At 46.2% G+C, this 20,996-nt stretch overlaps 1 protein-coding gene across 1 annotated transcript in view; it reads left to right on the top strand.

Annotated features, from left to right (window-relative positions):
* LOC112252662 (sodium-dependent neutral amino acid transporter B(0)AT2) overlaps nt 1-20,996 on the top strand; it is a 48,567-nt gene that overhangs the window by 20,813 nt on the left and 6,758 nt on the right. The window contains exons 6-8 of the mRNA XM_024424101.2: nt 11,009-11,119; nt 19,931-20,172; nt 20,463-20,655. Of these exons, the coding sequence (XP_024279869.1) occupies nt 11,009-11,119; nt 19,931-20,172; nt 20,463-20,655 (546 nt within the window). The remainder of the gene's footprint in view (nt 1-11,008; nt 11,120-19,930; nt 20,173-20,462; nt 20,656-20,996) is intronic.

A 20,996-nucleotide genomic window follows, 5' to 3' on the forward strand; every position in this document is an offset into this window, starting at 1 on the left:
ACCAAAAATGGATGTAGCAACTAAGGATTATAGCTTTAAATGACAGTGCATTTATGTAAATGTTGTTTTACATAATATTAAGTTGAATAAATGGTGGAGCACTGGAAACCAATATCCCTCTGAGCCAGGCCCATGTTGTCCAGGGTTAAGAACATCAATTGTAGATTAATAGTATGACATTGTGCTGTATTGCATTGTATTTTATAACACCCTTGGCCAAAATGTGTTTCATCTGTTGTTGCTATAAATATTCATTAAAAAAAAATGTAATGGTTTGTTTTTACAAAATATATTTTGAGATCTGCCTGTGGACCCCCTGCTGTACATCCGCAGACCCCACTTTGAGAACCTCTAGCGCTAGAGTATAAACCTTGTATGACGAACTGCCAACCGGGAAAAAAAAATCACTGGTCATCAAGGGTCTCAAAGATTAGGAGGGAAAGCATACGGCATCATCCACCTCTTGGTTGTGTCAGCTCTTCCGCCCCAAACGGCATGGTCACCATGTTATGGGATGGGGACTCCCCTGGCCCTATAGGATTGTTGCTTCTACAGGCTGGATTGATACAGAAAGCAAGCTCTTAGGACAGAGTATCCAGCGTCTTGACATAAGACCTCAGGAAAAAGGAAGAAGGAAACACCTGCAGCGCAGTATTCCTAATCCTGGGCAGTAGGATAGCTACATAACTATTGTCTTGACCCTGCTCCATGGAGAAGGGTTGTCAAGAGCAAAGAGTTCCTCAGCATCTCGCTCCCATCAGATCGGTAGGCATAGCAGGCAGCGGCCCGATTGGGTGAACCAATCGCAGTTAAAACGTGACGAGGAAAAGCCAAAGCTTTGTTGACTCAGGAGTACCAGATAACCCCCCCCCTTTTCCCTGAGATCCAGAAAGTAAAGTAAGGAATAACTATACAGACTGATCTCTAGTTCAATGGGGAGTGTTTTCCATAACAGAGCCAAGTTGTCTTTGCCAGGTAGAGGAACAAAACGCCCCTCAGAATAGTAAAACGGGCTGAGAGGGTTTCCCAATGAACCCTGGAAACCTGTCCTCCCGTAGAATGGGGAGCAGAGTGGTTAGGGTTTCCCTGCCTTGTACAGAGTAGTACAGCCCTGTAGTGGGAAAACCAGCGTGGCGCATACCCTGAATGGCTTGACTGGGATTGCTCGCGCCATAGCAGTTAGAGGCAAAAGGCCATAGGCATGGAGTTAACAGGGCCACAGTTCGCCATCCTGCGCCGCGTGTGTCAGTGAGACCGGAGGAAAGGCTGACATGCTGACTGCTGCCCTTGGCTGAAAACCTAAGAAGGCTCCTGGGGTGTGGATATGCTCAGCCAAATTGCCCTTTCTCCCTCCACCTCTAGGTTCATGGTACGACCACAGCCTTGGATGGCACTATGGGGGGGCAAGTAAGGCTCACGTCTGTAATCATACAGATCTCCTCCCAAACATCTGGGTCTAGGGTCTGAGTCCAGTTGCTTCCCCACCTCCTCCAAGAAGCCTGATATGCCAACAATAAAGAGGTCACATTGAGAGCTCTAATTGCTTGGGCTGATGCCTTGTACATTTTTCTGAGAAACAGAGGCAGTTAAGCACTCTACCTTCCCAGGGAGTGAGTCATTAACAACAACACGGCGAGAGGGGCTGAGGTGGTGAGTCAGTGATGGCTACACCATGGGGGGTTGCCAAACCCAGATTCCTCCATGATGTGTATGTGCAGACTCAGGGTACCTTTAGCAATAATCCTGCTAGTGAGTTTTTCCCCCCACACACTCTTAGCATCCCTGAGGCAAGCTGGTACTGAAGGGTGTAGTTCCTTTATTGGGGCTGTATGGGGACTGGAGTCTCTTCCCATCGTATATGTTCCTTGCCAGCCCTGAGCCCCTACAGAAGACTTAATGTCGAGTCTGGCCGTGGCCCACTTGCAGACATGAAGGAGGCCAAACTCCACTGAAGGAGGGGCAGCTCCACTGCACTCAGGTCTGCATGCGTGAGTGGGCGGGAGACGTCAGTCCCCAATTCCTGCGCAATTTCTTTTATCTTTGTGAGATTAATCCCATAGTCATCCTTGTCATCCCCTAACTCGCCTTCCCGTGACACTACATCATCAGATAGTGGGGGGAGGGAGTCAAGGCTATCAATGACTCACCCCAACAGGGCTCCGTTGCGGAGAGCTGAGCCTCAGCTGTCGGCTCTGAGGCAAGAAGGGCTAGCGAGATAGAAGCACGTTTCAGCCTCTTCTTCAGACCTGCTTTCGTAAGCTGTCTGCAGTGCTCACTGGTCCTCAAGCGCCTCCTGGACATGTTCCCTATGTATAGAGGATGGGAATCTTTCTCCGCTATCATGGAGCCGCAAGCACAAGAACATGCTGCTGATTGTGGTGCCGATCCAGTTTCTGCAGTTCTGCCTGCGGCTATGGACCCCTGACCTGTTCAGACCTACCACCTTGTTGTGCTGCTGATCCAGTTTCTGCTGTCCTGCCTGTGGCTATGGAATCCTAACCTGTTCACTAGTCATGCTACCTTGTCCCACACCTGCTGTCTCAACCTCTGAATGCTCGGCTATGAAAAGCCAATTGACATTTACTACTGAGATGCTGACCTGTTGCACCCTCTATAATTACTGTGATTATTATTTGGCCCTGCTGGTCATCTATGAACGTTTGAAAATCTTGGAGAACGATCTAGCCTTAATGGCCTTGTACTCTTATAATCTCCACCGGGCACAGCCAGAAGAGGACAGGCCACCCCTCAGAGCCTGGTTCCTCTCTAGGTTTCTTCCTAGCCTCCAGCCTTTCTAGGGAGTTTTTCCTAGCCAACATGCTTCTACATCTGCATTCTTGCTCTCTGCGGTTTTTGGCTCGGTTTCTGTATAAGCACTTTGTGACAACTGCCTATGTAAAAAGGGCTTTATAAAAGGGTGATTGGTTGATAGGGATCATCCTTGGACAGGATAACAGTGGTCATCATGAGGGACAAGGCTTGCTAGGGGGACCGAGCAACTCCTGTTGTAAGAACAGCATAGTTAGACGGCATAGTTATAATCCCTGGTGCTGGTGGCTAGCAAATAGTAGCTTGTGTAAATGGTGTACCAAGATATATACAGTTCATTCTGAAAGTATTTAGACCCCTTGAATTTTTCCATAATTTATTTCTCCCCTCAATCTACACACAATACCCCATAATGATGAAGCAAAAACAGCTTTTTAGAAATGTTTGCTAATTTATTAAGTACATATTTTTAAAATATCACATTTATGTAATTATTCAGAACCTTTACTCAGTACTTTGTTGAATCACCTTTGGCAGCAGTTACAGCCTCGATTCGCCTTGGGTATGACACTACAAGCTTGGCACACCAGTATTTGGGGAGTTTCTCCCATTCTTCTCTGCAGATCCTCTCAAGCTCTGTCAGGTTGGATGGGGAGCGTCGCTGCACAGCTATTTTCAGGTCTCTCCACAAATGTTCGATCGGGTTCAAGTTTGGGCTCTGGCTGGGCCACTCAAGGACTCTTGCGTTGTCTTGGCTGTTTGCTTAAGGTTGTTGTCATGTTGGAAGATTAACTTTTGCCCCAGTCTGAGGTGCTGAGGTCTCTGTACTTTGCTCCGTTCATCCTTTCCTCGATCCTGACTAGTCTCCCAGTCCCTGCCGCTGAAAATCACACCCATAGCATGATGCTGCCATCACCATGCTTCACCGTAGGGATGGTTACAGATTTCCTCCATACGTGACGCTTCAGGCCAATGAGTTCAATCTTGGTTTCATCAGACCAGAGGATCTTGTTTCTCATGATCTGAGAGTCCATTGGGTGCCTTTTGGCCTGATTGGTGAAGTGCTGTAGAGATGGTTGTCCTTCTGGAAGGTTCTCCCATCTCCACAGAGTAACTCTGGAGCTTTGTCAGAGTGACCATCGGGTTCTTTGTCAGCTCCCTGACCAAGGCCATTCTCCTCCGATTGCTGAGTTTGGCCAGGCAGCCAGCTTTAGGACGTGTCTTGGTGGTTCCAAACCTCTTCCATTTAAGAAGGATGGTGGCCACTGTGTTCTTGGGGACCTTCAATGCTGCATAAATGTCGTCTTACCCTTCCCCAGATCTGTGCCTCAACACAATCCTGTCTCAGAGCTCTACAATTCCTTCGACCTCATGGCTTGGTTTTTGCTCTGACATGCACTGTCAACTGTGGGACCTTATTATAGACAGATGTGTGCATTTCCAAATCATGTCCAATCAATTGAATTTACCACAGGTGGACTCCTATCAAGTTGTAGAAACATTTCAAGGGTGAACAATGGAAACAGGGTGCACCTGAGCTCAATTTCGATTGTCATAGCAAAGGGTCTGAATACTTATGTAAATAAATTAAATAAATACTTTAATACATTTGCAAAAATGTCTAAAACCTGTTTTCACTTTGTCGTTATGGGGTATTGTGTTTAGATTGATAATTAAACATTTTTATTTAATCAATTTTAGAATAAGGCTGTAATGTAACAAAATGTGGAAAATGGGAAGGGGTCTTGTAATTAGGAGCCTTGTGGCTAACTGCTAGCAATATTGATCACCGTATAACGCTATAGCCATGAGGCTAGTGGGGCGTTAGTTAGCTAGCAACTACCTTGTGGTGAAGGTGTGCCGTGGCTAGCTCAGTGCTGGCTGAAGGAAACCGACTGACTGAGAAGTAGAAATGTCATTTCTACTCGTAAACATAAACCTTACGGTTACTACTCAACCTCTCGACAGGGTCTGAAGACCTACGCTCATCAGCAATATCATCAGCAATAAAACTAGACTCCCCACCCTAGTCACACCCTGACCTAACCAAAATAGAGAAATAAAAGGTTCTCTAAGGTCAGGGCGTGACAGTCTCCGACAGATGCTTTTGTTAGGTGTTTCCGAGAGATTAGGTGGTCCTTCACAGTTTGATGGTGAGCAGATTAAGCAGGCAAACAGGTATACAGTCTATATGAGGAGAGCTAGAGTAATGACACTCTTCATGAGGAAGAGAAGCGAGAACAATCGGAGGCCTGGAGTGGCTTCTTTTATGGAAGTGAGGGTCTCACCTGTCTGTCTCTGTAATGTTCGTTGTTGGAAGAATTGGACCAAGGTGCAGCATGGAAGGCGTTCATCATTTTTATTAATGTGAACCAGCAACAAAACGAGTAACAAAACGACCGTGCAGCTTTGTAGTGCAAAAGGCTACACTACAAAAACAAGATCCCACAAACAACAGGTGGGAAAAGGCTGCCTAAATATGATCCCCAATCAGAGACAACGATAGACAGCTGTTCCTGATGGGGAACCATACCAGGCCAACATAGAAAAGAAAAAACTAGACTCCCCACCCTAGTCACACCCTGACCTAACCAAAATAGAGAAATAAAAGGTCAGGGCGTGACAGTCTCCGACAGATGCTTTTGTTAGGTGTTTCCGAGAGAGTAGGTGGTCCTTGCAAATCCCCACATGTGATACATCGAAACAAGTATTTGAAAGAGAACACCATTGAGAACACCATTGGGTCCTTATCATCGCTTGTGCGTCTTAGCAAAGAAAGTTTCTACTCCTTTTAGAGTATTGTTCCTTGAGCATTTTAGCAAATACCATTTTCCCTCGCTTTAGAGTATTTCTGGTCTTATAGGAACATGGCCCTATCCTGTGCTATCTTAATGCAGCACTTGATCCAGCCTTTGTCCCTCTCCCTGGTCTTATCCCAACAGCTGTCTGGTGTTTGCTTGGTTCTATTCAAGCCCCTGTCTCCACAACAAACACAGACAAAAACAGTCTCCACAACACACAGACAAAACAAGATGGATGCCCTGGCCTCTCAGACAGAAGTGCTTTAATCTTGGGCCTCTGCCATGGTGATGGCATGACAACAGGGAAACCGTCTGTAGTGTCCCGATCTTCCACATCCTGTTCGTCTGTCGCCGAGCGTGAGGTCATGAAAATGGCCATGCACTTTCCATTCCCCTCCTGGTGAAGGGGCCAGAGTGGGAGACCCTTTGAAGCTTAATCAGGGCTTTACCACACAAAAGAATATTAATGTCGCTTTCGCCCCTTGTTCACAAAAGCCTATTCCTAGGCTGTGATCTACAGTTTCTTTTTCATTTCTGTGTGTGGGTGTGAGGGTGCAAGAGAGACCGCGGGGGAGCGTGGTTGCCATGGTTATACGCGCTCTTTTACTTTGTGTGATTGTTAGGGGTGTACTCACAAAAAAAGGAAAGAAAAAAAACTTCAATCAAGTGTATTAAATGGCTTATTAATTTTCCACTCAATCTAATTTGGGCTTGCATTCTTGATAGACAACAGTTCTGTGCAGCTACAAAAGAACACCTCAAAGTTAAAGCACTTACAGTACACATAATTAAGATTATGTTTTTATCATGACCTGACAAGGTATCATTTGAGTTTTGAGTTGCACAGCAACAACTTGATGATACATAGCCATAATGATAGATGGCGCCTACGATCTGTGACTGAAATCACCTCTCCTTACATAAATGACATACTATCTAATGGGATAAAGATACAAACTTTGATATGTGAGGCAGATATACAATATTTAGATATGGGTGGCAGGTACAGTAGTCACTGCACCTATCTGGTGTATTTTTATTTTATTTTATTTTTAGACTCTGAGCAGAAAGGAGCTTCTTTATATACATTGTGACCAAGGTTGTTATTTTCCTATTTTATGAATGGTTGATACAATGTGAATAAGATGTTCAAGAGCAGCTCAGCTGCATAGTGACATGGTTGGGCAAATGGAGCTTCAACCCATCCATACAGCAGGGGTAGGCAACTAGATTCAGCCCCGGGCATATTTTTGTCGGAGTGAATGGTCGGGAGGCCGGCAAATAATTATAATCATTTGTAGACCACAACTAAGCCCAAAAAGAGATTGCAGTGAAAAATAACAATAATTTCATACCTTGATTACATTGAGGCACGATCACATAAACGTCCTCTCAATGTCAACTGCGTTTATTTTCAGCAAACTTAACATGCATAAACTGAACAAGTTCCACAAACATGTGACTAACAGAAATGCAATATAGTGTTCCTGAGGGGGGGTCAAAATCAAAAGGGGTGGGTCAAAATCAAAAGTAACAGTCAGTATCTGGTGTGGCCACCAGCTGCATTAAGTACTGCTGTGCATCTCCTCCTCATCGACTGCACCAGATTTGCCAGTTCTTACTGTGAGATGTTACCCCACTCTTCCACCAAGGCACCGGCAAGTTCCCCAACATTTCTGGGGGGAATGGTCCAAGACGTGCTCAATGGGATTGAGATCCGTGCTCTTCGCTGGCCATGGCAGAACACTGACATTCCTGTCTTGCAGGAAATCATGCACAAAACAAGCAGTATGGCTGGTGGCATTGTCATGCTGGAGGGTTATGTCAGGATGAGCCTGCAGGAAGGGTACCCCATGAGGTAGGAGGATGTCTTCCCTGTAACGCACAGTTTTGAGATTGCCTGCAATGACAACAAGCTCAGTTCCGATGATGCTGTTACACACCACCCAAGACCATGATGGACCATCCACCTCCAAATTGATCCCGCTCCATAGTACAGACCTCGGTGTAACGCTCATTCGTTCGACAATAAACTTGAATCCAACCATCATCTCTGGTGAGAAAACCGCCACCCTTCAGTGAAGAGCACTTTTTGCCAGCCCTTTCTGGTCCAGCGACGGTGAGTTTGTGCCCATAGTCAACGTTGTTGCCGGTGATGTCTGGTGAGGACCTGCCTTACAACATGCCTACAAGCCCTCAGTCCAGCCTCTCTCAACCTATTGAGGACAGTCTGAGCACTGATGGTGGGATTGTGCATTCCTGGTGTAACTCGGGAAGTTGTTGCCATCCTTTATCTGTCCCACGGGTGTGACGTTCGGATGTACCAATCCTGTGCAAGTGTTTTTACACGTGGTCTGCCACTGCAAGGACGATCAGCTGTCCGTCCTGTCTCCCTGTAGCACTGTCTTAGGCATCTCACATTACAGACATTGCAATTTATTACCCTGGCCTCATCTGCAGTCCTCATGCCTCCTTATAGCATGCCTAAGGCATGTTCACACAGATGAGCAGGGACCCTAGGCATCTTTCTTAGTGTTTTTCAGAGTCAGTAGAAATGCCTCTTGTCCTAAGTTTTCATAACTGTGACCTTAATTGTGACCTTAATTGCCTACCGTCTGTAAACTGTGTCTTAAAACTTCTCTGGGATATGTGGGACGGTAGCGTCCCACCTCGCCAACAGCCAGTGAAAGTGCAGGGCGCCAAATTCAAAACAACAGAAATCTCATAATTAAAATTCCTCAAGCATACAATTATTTCACACCATTTCAAAGATACAATTCTCATTAATCCAGCCACCGTGTCTGATTTAAAAAATGCTTTACAGCGAAAGCACCACAAACGATTTTTAGGTCACCACCAACTCACAGAAAAACACAGCCATTTTTCCAGCCAAAGAGAGGAGTCACAAAAAGCACAAATAGAGGTAAAATTATTCACTAACCTTTGATGATCTTCATCAGATGACACTCATAGGACTTCATGTTATACAATACATGTATGTTTTGTTCGCTAAAGTGCATATTTACAGTGGGGAGAACAAGTATTTGATACACTGCCGATTTTGCAGGTTTCCCTACTTACAAAGCATGTAGAGGTCTGTAGTTTTTATCATAGGTACACGTCAACTGTGAGAGACGGAATCTAAAACAAAAATCCAAAAAATCACATTGTATTATTTTTAAGTAATTAATTAGCATTTTTTTGCATGACGTAAGTATTTGATACATCAGAAAACCAGAACTTAATATTTGGTACAGAAACCTTTGGGTTCGCGCCCAGGCTCTGTCGCAGCCGGCCGCGACCGGGAGGTCCGTGGGGTAACGCACAATTGGCCTAGCGTCAACCGGGTTAGGGAGGGTTTGGCCGGTAGGGATATCCTTGTCTCATCGCACACCAGCGACTCCTGTGGCGGGCCGGGCGCAGTGCGCACTAACCAAGGTTGCCAGGTGCACAGTGTTTCCTCCGACACATTGGTGCGGCTGGCTTCCGGGTTGGATGCGTGCTGTGTTAAGAAGCAGTGTGGCTTGGTTGGGTTGTGTATCGGAGGACGCATGACTTTCAACCTTCGTCTCTCCCGAGCCCGTACGGGACAATTGGATACCACGAAAAAGGGGTAAAATTAAACATTTTAAAAAAGAGAGAGAGAGTTGAGATAGCAGGTCCGAGACAAGATAGCACAACCGGTGAACAGATCAAGGTTCGATAGCACAGGCAAAACAGCTAAAACTGCATCAGCAGCACGACAAGGAATCACGTCCGATGAACAGGTCAGGGTTCCATAGCCACAGGCTTAACAGTAGAAACTGATTCAGCAGTACGACCAGGTGGACTGGGGACGTGGACAGCTAGTAGTCGTCAAGCCAGGTAGTCCTGAGGCATGGCAATAGGGCTCAGGTAATCTGGGAGAGGAGGGAGAGATGGGAGCATTAGATGGAGCATGCCTAAGATCACACAGGACAGACTGACCCTAGACCCTTGGCACGTAAACTATTGCAGCATAGTTACTGGACACTGAGACGGGGGGAGGTCGGGGGATACTGGGCCCATCCAAAGTTACACCCGGACAGTGCCAACCAGGCAGTATATAACCCCACCCACTTTGCCAATTACAGCCCCCACACCACTAATGGGATATCAACAGGCCACTAACTTACTACCCTGAGACAAGGCCGAGTATAGTCCAGGAAGATCTCCCCAACCACGCAAGCCCAAGGACAGGAAGGATGGCTGAGCTCGAGCAAGCCATTGACTCATCCCCCGTAATAGGGTCAGAAGCAAAGAATCCCAGTGGAGAGAGGGGAGCTGACCAAGTAGAGACAGCAAGGGTGGTTTGTCACTCCAGTGCCTTGCAGTTCACCTTTGCACCCCTGGGCCAGACTACACTCAAGAGATTAAGAAGTAATGAGTCTTCAGTAAAGACAGAGTTGAGACAGAGTATGTGTCTCTCACATGGATCAGCAGACCATTCCATAAAAATGGAGCTTTGTAGGAGAAAGCCCTGCCTCCAGCTGCTTGCTTAGAAATTCTAGGAACAATAAGAAGGCATGCGTCTGTACGCCAGGACCAAATCGACTAGATAGGTAGGAGCAAATCCATGTAATGCTTTGTAGGTTAGCAGTAAAACCTTGAAATCACCCCAAGCCTTAACAGGAAGCCAGTGTAATGAGGCTAGCACTGGAGTAATAATGGTCACGTTTTTGTGTTCTAGTCAAGAATCTTGCAGTCGTGTTAAAGCGTTAGCTGAAATGTGTTTTGTGCCTTATCTGGGTAGCCGGAGAGTAGAGCATTGCAGTAGGTTCCATGTGGCTCAGTTGGTAGAGCATGGCACTTGCAATGTCAGGGTTGTGGGTCGATTCCCACGGGGGACCAGTACATGTGGAAAAAGTATGAAAATGTATGCACTCTACTGTCAATTGCTCTTGATAATACCTTCTAATAAAATGTAAATCTAGTCTAATCTTGAAGTGACAAAAGCGTGGATTAGCATTTTTGCAATTTTTGGGGGACAAAATGTTTCAGATTTTTGAAATGTTACGAAGATGCAAAAAGGCTGCTCTTGAAATATTTTTTTATATGTTAGTCTATAATCTTGAACAATAAGACAATATTCTTCCACTTACTGTGGTCCGCACTCCGCAAGGCTGTGTATTTCTCTGTGTCCACAGGTCAGGAGTAGACAACAAGAGGCAGCCTCAGAGATCCGTTTAGATAAAGCACAAAAGTCATCAGTGCACAGGATCTATCTCGGTATTAATCCCAAACTTTGGGTCTAAGCCGGACTTGTCAATAAATAACTTCAGGCAAGTCAAGTGTTTGAGCATAAGTCAGAGTCCAAGAGTATTTTTTTTTAACACGAGTCCGGGTCAAGTCTCAAGTCTGCCTCTCACTTTGTAATGTATGAGTTATAATAAGGTTGTTCTTATGTTGTTGTTTTACAGGTGATGTACTTCAGCTCGTTGTTCCCCTACGTAGTGCTGATCTGTTTCCTGGTCAGGGTTCTGCTCCTCAAGGGATCTGTGGATGGGATCCGACACATGTTCACACCCAAGGTACAGTATCCTAACCCTAATGCTTACCCAAGGTACAGTACAGTGCAGGGGTTGGAACTGGTTCAGGGAACAGAACAGAAAACTGGAAAATAACAACATTTTCAGAGGAACAGAATCAGAATTGGGAATGAAAGTGATCTATACTGTTCCGGAAAAAAACCGTTATTTTAAAAGCATGGGAACTGGTTAATAACATTATTTTACATTCCAGCATTTTTTTTCCAGTCTCACAAAACTCTGTCACTCAGAAACTTAAGCCCCGTTTCCATTGGCAATTTGAAGTCAAGCAAGGTTGGGCTGGCCTTGGTGGGCTAGCTCAAATTGTGTTTCCACTGCCCCCAGAAATTAGAAATGTTGCCAATATGTGACTGCAGCTGGCTTCGCTAAATTGGAAGATGTTGAATAATTTAATTCATCCTCACCATGCTGTAACTAACATTCCCCTATAGTACCAGCCAGACTCAGAGCAATGTATTTCGCTTGCTAACGTTAGCTAGCTAAACGGTTAGCGTCATTGCTAGAATAACAGGCTAGCTAACTAAATTCCTACCTTGCTTGCCATGGCATTGGTTATTAGCTAGCTAACTAAGCAAACGAGACAACATGTTTGATATGATGTAGCTAGCTAGCTTTCGATGTGACTTGGCCAGCTAATATTCCTGCTAGCTAACCTTAGCTAGCTAGCTGGCTTGTTTCAACTCTGATTTGCTGGCTAACATTAGGTAGCTAGCATTCAAGGGCTAAATGTTCTCATAAACGTTTGTGTAGTGCAAAAATGTATGAATGATCCAGCTATGGTGGTTATTGTAATGGCGCCAGTGTAACGGTTTTCTAGTGGTGATGAAGGAGAGTCGGACCAAACTGCAGCGTGTCGATTGAGATTCATGTTTAATCAAACAAAGAAACACGAACACTACACAAAACAATAAACGTAATCGAAACCGAAACAGCCTATCTAGTGCAAACTAACCGAGAGTACACATAGGACACTAAGGACAATCACCCACGACAAACTCAAAGAATATGGCTGCCTAAATATGGTTCCCAATCAGAGACAACGATAAGCACCTGCCTCTGATTGAGAACCACTCCAGACAGCCATAGACTTTGCTAGATAACCCACTAAGCTACAATCCCAATACCACCACCAAAACCCCAAGACAAACACACCACAATTACAAAAACCCCATGCCACACCCTGGCCTGACCAAATACATAAAGATAAACACAAAATACTTTGACCAGGGCGTGACAGAACCCCCCTAAGGTGCGGACTCCCGAACGCACCTCAAAACAATAGGGAGGGTCCGGATGGGCGTCTGTCCATGGTGGCGGCTCCGGCGCGGGACGTGGACCCCACTCAGTTAATGTCTTAGTCCCCTCTCCTTTCGTCCCTGGATAGTCCACCCTTGCCGCCGACCATGGCCTAGTAGTCCTCACCCAGAACCCCACTGGACTGAGGAGCAGATCGGGACTGAAGGACAGCTCGGGACTGAGGCAGCTCGGGACTGAGGGGAAGCTCAGGAGTGAGAGAAAGCTCGGGAGTGAGAGAAAGCTCAGGAGTGAGAGGAAGCTCAGGAGTGAGAGGAAGCTCAGGAGTGAGAGGAAGCTCAGGAGTGAGAGGAAGCTCAGGAGTGAGAGGAAGCTCAGGAGTGAGAGGAAGCTCAGGCAGGTAGATAGATCTACCAGATCCTGGCTGGCTGGTGGTTTCAGCAGATCCTGGCTGACTGGCAGATCCTGGCTGACTGGCAGATCTGGAAGAGTCTGGTTGACTGGCAGATCTGGAAGAGTCTGGTTGACTGGCAGATCTGGAAGAGTCTGGTTGACTGGCAGATCTGGAAGAGTCTGGTTGACTGGCAGATCTGGAAGAGTCTGGTTGACTGGCAGATCTGGAAGAGTCTGGTGACTGGCAGATCTGGAAGAGTCTGGCTGACTGGCAGATCTGGCGGCTGGGCAGCCTGGCGGCGCTGGGCAGCCTGGCGACGCTGGGCAGACTGGCGACGCTGGGCAGACTGGCGACGCTGGGCAGACTGGCGACGCTGGGCAGACTGGCGACGCTGGGCAGACTGGCGACGCTGGGCAGACTGGCGGCGCTGGGCAGACTGGCGGCGCTGGGCAGACTGGCGACGCTGGGCAGACTGGCGACGCTGGGCAGACTGGCGGTGCTGGGCTGACTGGCGGTGCTGGGCAGACTGGGGGCACTGGCGGCGCTGGGCAGACTGGCGGCACTAGCTGCTCCATATAGGCTGACAGCTCTGGCGGCTTCTTACAGACTGACCGCTCTGGCGGCTCCGTGCTGACTGGCAGCTCCTTGCAGACTGGCAGCTCCTTACAGACTGACAGCTCCTTGCAGACTGACAGCTCCTTGCAGACTGACAGCTCTGTGCAGACTGACAGCTCCTTGCAGACTGGCAGCTCCATGCAGACTGGCTGCTCCATGCAGACTGGCTGCTCTATGCAGACTGACAGCTCTGGCTGCTTCATGCAGACTGACAGCTCTGGCTGCTCCATGTAGACTGGCTGCTTCATGCAGACTGGCAGCTCGGGCTTTCATGCAGACTGGCAGCTCATGTAGACTGACAGCTCTGGCTGCTCCATGCAGACTGACAGCTCTGGCTGCTCCATGCAGACTGGCTGCTTCATGCAGACTGACATCTCTGGCTGCTTCATGCAGACTGGCAGCTCTGGCTGCGCTGAACAGGCAGGAGACTCCGGCAGCGCTGTAGAGGAGGAAGGCTCTGGCTGCGCTGAACAGGCGGGAGACTCCTGCAGCGCTGTGTCGGAGAAGGCTCTGGCTGCGCTGAACAGGCGGGAGACTCCGGCAGCGCTGGAGATGAGGAAAGCTCTAACAGCGCTAGATAGGCGGGAGACTCCGGCAGCGCAGGAGAGGAGAAAGGCTCCGACAGCGCTGGAGAGGCGAGGCGCACTGTAGGCCTGATGCGTGGTGCTGGTACTGGTGGTACTGGACCGAGGACACGCACAGGAAGCCTGGTGCGGGGAGCTGCTACCGGAGGGCTGGGGTGTGGAGGTGGTACTGGATAGACCGGACCGTGCAGGCGCACTGGAGCTCTTGAGCACCGAGCCTGCCCAACCTTACCTGGCTCGATGCCCACTCTAGCCCGGCCGATACGAGGAGCTGGAATATACCGCACCGGGCTATGCACCCGCACTGGGGACACCGTGCGCACCACTGCATAACACGGTGCCTGCCCGGTCTCTCTAGCCCCCGGTAACCACAGGAAGTTTGCACAGGTCTCCTACCTGGCATAGCCATACTCCCTGTGAGCCCCCCAAGAAATTTTTGGGGCTGACTCTCGGGCTTCCGTCCGCGCCGCCGTGCTTGCTTCGCAACCTCATTCTCCGATAACCTTCCGCGCACTGCTCCATTGAATCCCAGGCGGGCTCCGGCACTCTCCCTGGGTCGACCGCCCACCTGTCTATCTCCTCCCAAGAAGTATAGTCCATACTGTACTCCTCTTTGGGCTGCTCCTGTTGCCTCCTCTCCTGCTGCACCTGTTGCCTCTCCTGCTGCTCCTGCCTGTTGACACGCTGCTTGGTCCGTTGGTGGTGGGTGATTCTGTAACGGTTTTCTAGTGGTGATGAAGGAGAGTCGGACCAAACTGCAGGTGTCGATTGAGATTCATGTTTAATCAAACAAAGAAACACGAACACTACACAAAACAATAAACGTAATCGAAACCGAAACAGCCTATCTAGTGCAAACTAACCGAGAGTACACATAGGACACTAAGGACAATCACCCACGACAAACTCAAAGAATATGGCTGCCTAAATATGGTTCCCAATCAGAGACAACGATAAGCACCTGCCTCTGATTGAGAACCACTCCAGACAGCCATAGACTTTGCTAGATAACCCACTAAGCTACAATCCCAATACCACCACCAAAACCCCAAGACAAACACACCACAATTACAAAAACCCCATGCCACACCCTGGCCTGACCAAATACATAAAGATAAACACAAAATACTTTGACCAGGGCATGACAGCCAGAGGGGATGGCTGCCGTTTTACGGGCTCCTAACCAACTGTGCTGTTTTGTTTTTTCGCATTGTTTGTAACTCATTTTGTACATAATGTTTCAGCGATTACTCACCACGAACATTACAAGTCTTTTTTGTTGAACCTTTCTAGCGCAGGCGTGCCACTAGCAACCCACCTCGACAAAATCTGGTGAAATTGCAGGGAGTGAAATTCAAATTACAGAAACATAAATATTTAACATTCATGAAAATACAAGTGTTATACATCAAAATAAAGCTTAACTTCTTGTTAATCCAGCCGCTGTGTCAGATTTCAAACATGCTTTACGGCGAAAGCACACCATGCGATTATCTAAGGACAGCGCCCTGCATACAAAAGCATGGAGACATATTTCAACCAGGCAGGTGCGCCACAAAAGTCAGAAATAGCGATATAATAAATGCCTTACCTTTGAAGATCTTCTTCTGTTGGCACTCCAAAAGGTCCCAGCTACATCACAAATGGTCCTTTTGTTCGATAATGTCCTTCTTTATATCCCCAAAAACTCAGTTTAGCTGGCGCACTTCATTCAATAATCCACCGGTTTCCCTCCTTCAAAATGCGTACAAAATGAATCCCAAGCGTTACCAATAAACTTATCCAAACAAGTCAAACAATGTTTAAAATCTAACCTAAGGTACCCTAATACGTAAATAAGTGGTATTGTTTGAGTTGGAGAATCGTTATTGTCTTTACCGGAGATAAACAACAAAGAACGCACTCTCATCCACGCGCATGAAAACACTACAGCCAAAACGGGAGCCACTTAGAAAACCTACAAATTCTAGCAAAGTTTTCCAATAACAAGCCTGAAACTCTTTAGACTGTTGACATCTAGTGGAAGCCCTATGAACTGCAATCTGGGAGGTTTTGGCCTCATAATAAACATGAAAGCCATTGGAAACAGTGGTAGGCTGAATTTTAATTTGCGAGGGATGGTTAATCCTCTGTGTTTCGCCTGCCATATCAGTTCTGTTATACTCACAGACATTATTTTAACAGTTTTAGAAACTATAGAGTGTTTTCTATCTAAATCTACCAATTACATGCATACCCTAGCTTCTGTGCCTGAGTAACAGGCAGTTCACTTTGGGCACGCTCTTCATCCGGACGTCAAAATAGCCCAAAGAGGTTTTAATGAGCAAAGGATATAGTGCTTTGTCAAGACAAGGCCCAAATCCACATCAACAACATGAAGAAAAGACAGTGGAAAAAGGGGAGGAGGGTGGGGTGCCTTGTAAGAATTTGCAGACAAGTAGGTAAACCACCACTTCCGAACATGCAATCATGGGAAAACAAACTGGCAAAAACAATCTGACCAATGGGACATTTAAAAACTGTAGTATCTTGCGTTTCACCGAGACGTGACTGAACGACGACACATAATATAGAGCTGGCTGGCTTCTCCGTGCATCGGCAGGACAGAGCAGCTACGTCTGGTGTCAGAGGAAGGACCAAAAAAATGTCAGACTCCAGTCACCCAAGTTATAGACTGTTCTCTCTGCTGCCTCACGGTAAGCGGTACCAGAGTGCCAAGTCTAGGACCAAAAGGTTCCTTGACAGATTCTAACCCCAAGCCATAAGACTGCTGAACAATTAATCAAATGGCCATCCGGACTATTTACATTGACCCCCCCTCCCCCCTTTGTTTTTACACTGCTGCTACTCGCTGTTTATCATCTATGCATAGTCACTTTACAAATTACCTCGACTAACCTGTACCCCCGCACATTGACTCGGTACCGGTACCCCCTATATATAGCCCCACCTTATCTCAGCTCACTGGTCACCATAGCAGCACCCACTCTTAGCACGCAGGTATATCCAGCAGGTATATCTCACTGGTCACCCCCAAAGCCAATTCTTCCATTGGCCGCCTCTCCTTCCAGTTCTCTGCTGCCAATGACTGGAACGAACTGCAAAAATCACTGAAGCTGGAGACTCTTATATCCCTCACTAGCTTTAAGCACCAGCTGTCAGAGCAGCTCACAGATCACTGCACCTGTAAATAGCCCATCCAACTACCTCATCCCCATACTGTATTTATTTATCTTGCTCCTTTGCACCCCAGTATCTCTACTTGCACAATCATCTTCTGCACATCTACCATTCCCGTGTTTAATTGCTATATTGTAATTACTTTGCCACCATGGCCAATTTATTGCCTTACCTCCCTTAGCCTGCCACATTTGCACACACTGTATATAGACTTTTTGTACTGTATTATTGATTGTATGTTTGTTTATTCTATGTGTAACTCTGTGTTGTTGTATGTGTCGAACCTGCTATGCTTTATCTTGGCCAGATCGCAGTTGCAAATGATAACTTGTTCTCAACTGGCCTACCTGGTTAAATAAAGGTGAAATAAAAAATAATTAAAAAAAATAAAAACATGTTATTTTTATGGAATTTTATTGTGTTACTTTTGGATTTTATTTAATTTAGTAAATATTTTCTTAACTCTATTTCTTGATTTATTTGTGTCTTGTCTAACAACTGCAGTACTGCTTGTCCATGTGCTAGCTGCCAGCAACAAGCCCAGACGAGCTAGCTAAACGTTGTGTCAGCATCCAGCAGTGATCAACTTGGCAGTTGCATGGTAATGGCATCACCAGCCCAAATTCTAATTGAGCTGGCACCAGTTATGAAACTGGGCTGTGCTGGCCCGGGTTTCCCTCAATCCAGCTTGAATGTGAGATTTCCATTCGAGCCACCTTGAATTTGGCCCTAATTTTAAGTGCCTGTGGAAATGGGGCTTTATTCCAGTGTCTGCCTGCCAGCTGGAAATCTTTGCCAGTGTGTGTGCATGTGTAGGCTACCTGCCCATCCCCCTCTGAAGCATAGGCTACTGTACCCTGCTGACATTACAAGCGTGATTCAGAAATTGGGGAGAGAGATTTTTTATGAGAGAAGAATAGATTCACTTTTTCAATTCTAGTTTAGGATACTCTAGTTATCACATTTCACATTGGATTTATTAACTACAAAAAGTTCATTTTAATGCTGCTCTGCACACACAAGCTTGTTAGCTGACTAGCTAGCTCCGGTTCAACGTTAAGCCAACTCTCGGAAGTTCAAAGATATTCAAAGTTCCTCCATAGGAGCTGCTCATTCATATGCATAATTCTGTGGGACTAATTCAGATAATGCATGTCATAACAAGATGCCCAGCGCTTCAGGCCAAGCACCTCCACCCTATCTCGCAACCCGCAAAATTTAAGTTGCATCTCACGCCCCGTACTTGTCTGTCCAATGCATCGACACAACTATAGCTTGTCCGCACCATAGTACGCTGCTCTATCTCAAAAATATTTTTTTCTGTTCAGAACTAAACAATTGAAAATGATTTTGGTTCTAACCCCTGGTAGTCACCATAATGCTGCTCCTTGGTTATACCCAAGGTACAGTACCGTACAGTCAGCACAATTCTGCTTCACACAGCCAACATACTGCACTACACCCAGTCAAGGACCCAGACTTGTTTGATCCAATGCACTAGTTGTATCCAATCCATTTGTTTGATCCAGTTATGGATCAATGTTGCGTTGTTCACTTTACTGAAACAGGAAGGAAACCAAATTGACTGAAAATGTGCCAGAAATATATATTTTTAATACTTTAGTCTTTGGCTACTCAGTTGCCGTGGACCAATAGCAATTGGAATCATTTCATTTGGTTGCTGGGCGCTCCCTGTTTTATGGAACATCCACGACGGCGTGTTCCATTCATTTCACAACGAAGTCTCATGTGTCTGCTGATTCTCACACAGCTGACATCTTTCTACTTCAAATGCCTTTGCTGTGTCTCCTGTATGCAGGGAGAAAGACATCAAAAGCAGGGCTCATTGTGTGTTGTGTAGTGTGTGCCTTCTAACTGGGTTAAGCGTTCCACCACACACATACTGTTGGCTATTTGAGAGCAGTAGCATGCTGGATATGTTCTCCTTGTTGGGTCCTTGTTTGATCTTCTCCAGTTTTGACAAATGGAGGTAACTCTCAATCATGATTCACATGTCGACTGATCTGCTCCACTGGTCCAAACAATCATTTGTCCATTACTAGAAGTTTAACAAAGACTATTGTACAATAAATGACGTAGTGTTGTCCTAAAGAGTCAAACATTGGTCAAATTAATCCACATCGAGGAGAGATGTGTCTGGAACTATAGTTTATCTTCCTTTAGCACCTCACCTAAATGCAGTTGTGTAAAGTACTTCAGTAAAAAATATCTGTACATTACTTTGCTATTTATATTTTTGACCACTTTTACTTTTACTTCACGACATTCCTAAAGAAAATAATTTACTTTTTACTCCATACATTTTCCCACACACCCAAATGTACTCATTACATTTTGAGTGCTTAGCAGGACAGGAAAAGGGTCCAATTCACACGCTTATCAAGACAACATCCCTGGTCATCCCTACTGAATCTGATCTGGCGGACTCACTAAACACACATGCTTCGTTTGTAAATTATGTCTGAGTGTTGGAGTGTGCTCCTGGCTTTCCGTAAATGAAAAAAACAATAATATGGTTTGCTTATTGCTTATTATAAGGATTTTGAAATGATTTATTTTTGATACTTAAGTATATTTTAGAACCAAACACTTTTAGACTTTTACTCAGGTAGAATTTTACTGGGCGACTTTAACTTTTACTTGAGTCCTTTTCTATTAAGGTATCTACTTTTACCCAAGTATGACAATTTGTGTACTTTTTCCACCACTGTCTAAATGTGCATTCTTAATTTATTTCCTTTCCAGTTGGAGATCATGCTGGAGGCCAAAGTGTGGCGCGAAGCGGCCACACAGGTCTTCTTCGCCCTGGGCCTGGGCTTCGGAGGGGTCATAGCCTTCTCCAGCTACAACAAACGGGATAACAACTGTCACTTCGACGCAGTGCTGGTCTCCTTCATCAACTTCTTCACCTCTGTGCTGGCCACCCTGGTGGTATTCGCCGTGCTCGGCTTCAAGGCCAACATCATGAACGCCAAGTGTGTTGCACTGTGAGTAGTATACTATAAGCCACTCACTTTTAGAACTGTAGCCTAATCCCTCAAATCGTAACTTTTGGTGATTATACTGTAGGCCAAAATGCCTGTGACTTGAAGTTAAGCAGATGCTTTTATCGATCGTACTTTTCATGGAGACACACAGTATATTCAATGCAATGTATGTGGCCAATACTTGAATCATGCTATAACCACTTAGCCACGTGACAAGGCCGATATTAGCGTGGTCTTGTATGATAGAGTATCCATTTTGATCTGGTCTTATATTATTTGCAATCTCTCAGGAACACAAAGAAGATAGTTGCTTTGCTAGGGAATGAGGTCAGCCACGACCTGATCCCCCACCACATCAACTTCAGCGCTACTGTGAGTGCTGAGGACTACCAACAGATGACGGAGATCCTCAGAGGGGTGACGGAGAAGGATTACCGGCGCCTGGGCCTGGACTCCTGCAGCATCGAGGAAGAGCTCAACAAGGTGAGGGTCCATTGTCTTCCGACAGCTACATCTTTCTAATGCAACGAGTTGGTCGGTGCAGACGGCCGTCACAACATCTGACATAAGGCAATGGGTGAGGGGGCTTGTAGAATGTAGAATGGTAATATTGTGCCTTTTCGCATCTTTCATGATCATAACAGTCACTTTTAGGTCATTGAAGAAAACACAGTCATAAAAACTGGTGTCGGACATGGTATCATCACAACAACTGACTTTTGCACCGTCATGTCACAAACCAGGATTAGCTACGCCCAGCGTCATATATTTAGAGAGGTGGGCCAAAATGTTGAATGGACGCCATGTTTGCGCCTGTGAGCATT

Source organism: Oncorhynchus tshawytscha, linkage group LG06 (genome assembly GCF_018296145.1).
Source record: "Oncorhynchus tshawytscha isolate Ot180627B linkage group LG06, Otsh_v2.0, whole genome shotgun sequence".
In the NCBI taxonomy this organism is placed as follows: Eukaryota; Metazoa; Chordata; class Actinopteri; order Salmoniformes; family Salmonidae; genus Oncorhynchus; species Oncorhynchus tshawytscha.